The sequence below is a fragment of the Lipotes vexillifer genome, unplaced genomic scaffold (genome assembly GCF_000442215.2).
Source record: "Lipotes vexillifer unplaced genomic scaffold, Lipotes_vexillifer_v1.1 scaffold397, whole genome shotgun sequence".
In the NCBI taxonomy this organism is placed as follows: domain Eukaryota; kingdom Metazoa; phylum Chordata; class Mammalia; order Artiodactyla; family Lipotidae; genus Lipotes; species Lipotes vexillifer.
This window is the reverse complement of record NW_006772681.1, coordinates 1,373,595-1,379,723: the sequence shown is the minus strand read 5'-3', so window position 1 is coordinate 1,379,723 and position 6,129 is coordinate 1,373,595. Positions and strand designations below refer to the sequence as shown.

General features: G+C 41.8%; 1 protein-coding gene across 1 annotated transcript in view; it reads left to right on the top strand.

Moving 5' to 3' along the window:
* The window catches only part of CTNNBL1 (catenin beta like 1), a 172,190-nt gene that overhangs the window by 32,234 nt on the left and 133,827 nt on the right, over nt 1–6,129 (top strand). The window contains exon 3 of the mRNA XM_007447720.1: nt 3,856–3,962. Coding sequence (XP_007447782.1) covers nt 3,856–3,962 — 107 coding nt within the window. The remainder of the gene's footprint in view (nt 1–3,855; nt 3,963–6,129) is intronic.

Genomic DNA, 6,129 nt, shown 5'->3' with positions numbered 1-6,129 from the left:
AAAGAGATACCCAAGGCCCTTTCAATTTGCTGTTCCTCAGGGTGCCTTAGAGCCTTTGCACTGACTCCTATCTCTGAACCTTTTTACTTCTGTGTTCTCTGCTGGCACGCTCTTCTTCTCCTGATGCTTTTTACATGACTGGTTTCTTCTCATTCAGGTCTCAGTTCAGGTGTTTCTTCCTCAGGGAAGTCGTTCCTGTCTCTGAGGTAGCCCTGCAAGTTGTTCTCTTATTCTCTTATCACTTTATTCTGTATACTGTCTTCACAGCACTTATGATCTGAAATTCCTGTTTGTTATTTTACTCATTTGTTGTCCTCTCCCCAACCGCTGTTGAAAACAGGGACTGGCTCTGTTTTGTTCACAGCTGTATCTCTAGCATTCAGAGCAATGCCTAGAACTTGGTGTAGGCCCTTAACAAATATTTATTGAATGAATAAATGAATGAAGCTGAAAAGAATAGAGGTAAAATATCAGTGATTAAAAATAATGTGACCTTACCTTTTGTGTCTCTTTAAATCCTTAAGTGTTAACTTGTATGTTATTTCACTCTGGTATTTTGTTCAGTATGAATTAGATTCTTAAGAGCCAGCTGTTTTTTGGTTCCCTCAAAGACTTGATGCTAAGTTTGGATTTAAAAAATGAAGCTGGAGTGTGAATCTGAGAAGAAAAAAAAATTGATTCATATTCCAAAAAGGTCTTTATTGTGTTATGACAGTAACTCTCTCCTCATTAGGATTTCTACCAGTGGTAATTTGGGGGTCTGCCCCTAAGAGATGGTGACACTTCGGAAATCTGTGGTGGGAAACAGTCCTGGATTTCCTCTCTGAGGGCAGCAGCCCTGCCAGCCTTAGACAAACAGTGTGTGTAGCACATCCTCCCTCTCTCCCTCCCTCCTTACTAGCTTCTGATCAATCTGTTAGCCCTGCAGCAGCAGTTAATTGGCAGGTATAATTCCCGTGTCGGGCAAGGCTGGTACTGGAGGATTAGGATAGTAGCTGTCATGGGTATAAGGTTTCTAGCCTGGAAGACAGAAATGGGATGTGGGACCAGCCCTTCTGTTAAGGGACAGGGAAAAAGAGTTCGCTTTGTAAAAATGATGCATGGAAGGCTACAAGTCCAGGAGTTATTTTCTCACTGCCACCAAAGTCCCATTTGATGAAAAACAAGTGATGTTTGCCCCTGTAAAGTCAGGTGAACTTGTAAAATATTATTGTCCTTTTTGTGCTGCATCACCAGCATTCATCTTTCTGAAATCTCCCTCTGGTTTCTGACGTTGAGCTATTGGAGATACTGCTGTGGCCAATGACTAAGACTGATAATTTGGTTTTCCCCCAGTGTTGGAGAGAAATTAAAGGAGGGAAGGCCAAACCCTGGAGAGGCTAAGACTTTGGGAATCCTATGAGAGCTAATAAAGTTTTTTCCTACAGGGTTGGCAGGATGTTAGCTAAGGGAAAGAAAAGCTGTAGGTACTGAGATTGCTTGAAAGTGATTTAACCCTTTCCTAGCAATTTAAATTATTTTAGTTAAATCCCAGTGATAAGTCGGGTACATTAACAATCATGCTAATAGTTACAATAACAGCTTATATTAATGGAGTGTCATATAGTTTATAAAACAATTTTATGTACCTCATGTCTTTAGGTCATCTCTATGATGACCTAAAGTAGTTTTCCCCTTTCTCCCTGCCTTCCTTCCTTCCTTCCTTCAACAGATCTTCATTGGATGTCTCCTGTGTGCCAGGCCCTATCATGGGCACTGGAGAGTCAACAGTGAATAAGCAGACATGGGCCACTGACAGAGGTTTGGGGTTGGAGAGATTACTGGGCCAAATCCTGCCAGGCCTTCCTTATACAGGTCATGTGAAGGATTTGGGACTTTATTCTAAATGCCAAGTGGATGAATTCACTTATGAGGTAGAATCAGTTAGACTTGGTGAGGGTTTGAAGATTATATTCAGCAAAGTAACGTTGCCACGTGGGTAGTAAGTAGTGAAGCTAAGCTCTGAGTCCTGACTGAGTCGGGGCACTGACTTCAGTTTTTTTACCAAGTCAGGGTACCTCTCCTTAAAGCTGTAGACACTGGGGAGCGGGTGGGGTTCCAACAGAGTACCTCAGGGTCCAGGAGTCATTGATAAAATCTAAGAACGGTGTCATGCCCAAAATGAATGTATAGGTATCTCCCACTTAAAACTCAATATGTCGGGGCTTCCCTGGTGGCACAGTGGTTAAGAATCCGCCTGCCAATGCAGGGGACACGGGTTCGAGCCCTGGTCCGAAAAGATCCCACATGCTGCGGAGCAACTGGGCCCGTGCTCCACAACTGCTGAGCCTGCGCTTTAGAACCCGCGAGCCACAACTACTGGGGCCTGTGCACCTAGAGCCCGTGCTCCGCAGCAAAGAGTGACCCCCGCTCACCGCAACTAGAGAAAACCCGCACGCAGCAATGAAGACCCAACACAGCCAAACATAAAATAATTAAAAAAAGAACCTCAATATGCCAAAATCTAAATTTAATAGCTAACATTTTTAGGTACTTAAAAAATTATGAGATGATTCAGTGCTTTCATAGCTAACATTTTTAGGTACTTAAAAAATTATGAGGTGATTCAGTGATTTCCAAAAGGATCTATTTCTGGTTCTCCTTTTTTTTTTTTTTTTGGCAGTACATGGGCCTCTCACTGTTGTGGCCTCTCCCGTTGCACAGCACAGGCTCCAGACGCGCAGGCTTAGCGGCCATGGCTCACGGGCCCAGCCGCTCCGCGGCATGTGGGATCTTCCCGGACCAGGGCATAAACCTGCGTCCCCTGCATCGGCAGGCGGACTCTCAACCACTGCGCCACCAGGGAAGCCCTTCTGGTTCTCTTAATAGCAGTTTCTTTATTGCTTTTAGGTGTGAGTTTTGGTCAGTGACTACAAAGTTACGAAGCTAGGAGTTGGGAGAGTGTTAGAGAGGCAGAGTGCACTGCAGCACATTACTTTAAACTGGGAACTAAACTGCGGAAAAAATATTTCCGAAACTTTAGTGTAGAATTTTTTTGGGTGGGGGGTGCGAATGATTCTGTTTTCAAAAATTCACTTTATTTACCTTTGTAGGTATTATTCCACTGTATGAAGTAAGAATATTCTGTATGGTCTGCTAGTTTTTTTATGCTTCCTCTGAGCGAGGTTACTAAATTCTTGTTGCTGTATCGGGATTCCAGGTACCTGTCTGATACCCTTCTCAGTAGCTAGTAAGGACTAGATACAGTAATGTATAATATAAGAAACACAAAGCAGTGACTATTGCTAATTAACAACCATTCTTATGGGTGTACAAAAATAGGCTATAAGTTGAATTTGACATATGGACCATAGTTTGCTGACCCCTGGTGTAATGTATGTAAAATGTGTATATAAAAATGACAGATAGGGCTTCCTTGGTTAGGGAAAAGATTGAGGGGCACTGTCACTGACTCAGGGTTTGACCTTGAACAAATTCTTTAAACTTCTAAATGTTATCCTACCTGTACAACAGAAGAGAAGGACGAAATAAATATTAAACAATATTCATTTAGTATCGTTGCTTACTCCATGCCATACAGTATGCTCAAGAAATATTTGTTGAATGAGTGAGTCTTTAATACCTTAAGTTGAACTTCCTGTGCTAGATGTGAGACACACAGAGTGATGATACAAAGTACCATGTGATGTACACCCTTAACCCTCATTCTAATGGAAGAGATAAAGTATTAACTGTACAGTTAATCCAGAAAGGTGAGGGGCAGAATGGCATGTAAGAGCCACAGGAAAGAAGTAGTGATTAGTGAATAAGAAATCCCTTTGGACTGAAATTGTTGCATTTGTTTCTTTACCCCAGGAAGAACCATTGGATGAAAGCTCAGTGAAGAAGATGATCCTTACATTTGAAAAAAGATCATACAAAAACCAAGAGTTGCGGATCAAGTTTCCAGACAATCCAGAGAAGTAAGTCTCTGTTTTGCTGTTTTTGCCCTTTCTCCTCTGAGATGTTTTGTTTGATATTTTGTTTTGCTCTTTGTGTATTTTGTCTTCCCAGGATGACCCACATGTTTGGGAAATCACTAAAAGTACTCACAGGACTTGGAGTCAGTGGTACTCAAGGATACACAATATGATCAGCAAGGGGAAAAGACACATCAGGCAGTTTGGAGAAATTCATGTACAGGCTTCCTGTGTTTTCTCCCTTCCACTGGGAGGGGTCAGCAGACCTGCTCCTTTTTCCAGCAGTGAAATACATCATCACATGTGCAGTGTTTCTGTTAGGAAAGCCCGTTTGAGACTCTGAGACCAGGGTATTTATTGAAGACAGATCATAGCATTCTCTGCCAGCAACAGCTACCAAAATTCCAGACTCACAGAAGGAAAGCAGATGTTCAGTGCCCCAGATGGGCAAAGCAACCTTATCACTTAGGAATTGTTTCAAAAGCCAGGTTCCCAGCTGCCAGCCTAGGACCAGGCCCTTCTAAGGATCAGGCCTGTTATGTTAACTCTTTTTTGCATTACTCTTCTCAAGGCCCCAGGAAGACTGACCATGGCTGCCATTAGTGATAGCTTTACTGTTGAGAAATGTCAAAGGCTTTGGGGTTAGACAAATATGGGTGTGACTCCCACATGACCTTGAGTAAGTCATTTCTCCTTTCTTAGCCTCAGGTGTCTCATCTGTATAAAGAAATAGTACCTTCCTCACAGGGTGGTTGTGAAGAATAAATGAGAATAATGTCAAGTGTTTAGCTCAGTATCTGGCACATAGTAAGTGCTCATGAAATGATAGTTAATGTGGTTGTTACTACACCAGCTCCTCAGTGCACTGTGAAGTGCTATAACGAGGAGTCTGATAACTTTGCATCAGTTTTGAATCCTAAGTAAATGGATTTTCATATTTATACAGATTTTAATGTCCTAAATCTCTCTTTTCCTCCCTTCCTCCCTCCTAGGACATACACTTTTAATGAATCTTAATATGCCTAAGGCCCCTAGGCAATTAGGAGTTGAATAGTATAGTCTTTGCACTCAAGTTTAAAGGTTACTAGGGAGACTGACTATAAATGCATGGTAGAAGGAGGTATACTTTAAAAGAAATACAAGCAAAGTACTGTGGGAGCAAAGAGGAAGAAGCAGTGAATACCAAGTTGGGGGCTATTGAAAGCTTCACGAAGAGGTGGTATTTGAGCTGGGCCTTGAAGAATGATTTTGATTTTAGTTAGGCAGAAAACATGGAAAGGCATGCCAGGCAATGTGACTAGCAGGAACAAAGGTACAGAGGTATCAGAGGGCATCCTGTTGTCATGGCAACTTGGTAAGGCTAATGTGGTCCACTACGTTCTCTCTGTACTGTGGACGAGGAGGTGGAGAGGGGAGAACCCGGTTACTGGACTTAGGGCCACAGCCCCCTTTGACAGTAGGAGTAGCTAGATCAGAGCTCAGCTTTCCCCGCACCAGAGTCCTATCAGTTTTTGTGCTGACCTCTGCCATGCAGCAGTAATTGCACTTGTGATACTGCTGTGTGTGTGTGTGTATGTGTGTGTGTGTTTGATTATATAAGTAATACATGAATAGATTGTCATCATAAAAATTACCAATAGTGCATAGTAGAATGAAAACTGAAAGCTGTCCTTCACTGCACTGATCCCCTTTCCATTCCTCTACTTAGAGATAGAGCCTGTGAACACTTCTGTGAGTATCCTTTTTGATTGTTTTCTGTACACTTATTTACATATATATAAATATGCAAATATTTTTCTCCTACCTAAATCATACTGTACGTATTCTTCACCTTGATTTTTTTGGTCACATAACGGAAGATCTTTCAATGTTGGTGCATGCATATTTACCTTATATTTTGTGCCTGGTGCATAGCATTTCATGGTTTGGAGATACCATGATTTATTTATTATGTTTCTATAGATGGACATTTGGTTATTTTAAATATTGGCTTTTATGAACAATGCTGTAGTGAACCTCTGTGTACATGTGTCTTAGTGTACATGTATTTCTGTAGGATATACATCTAAATGTTGAATTCCAGATTGAAGGGCATGTGCATTTTAAACTTTGATAGCTACTGCCAAATTCCCCACCATACCCTTTAGTTCTGTCACCAGCAGGTCTCTTT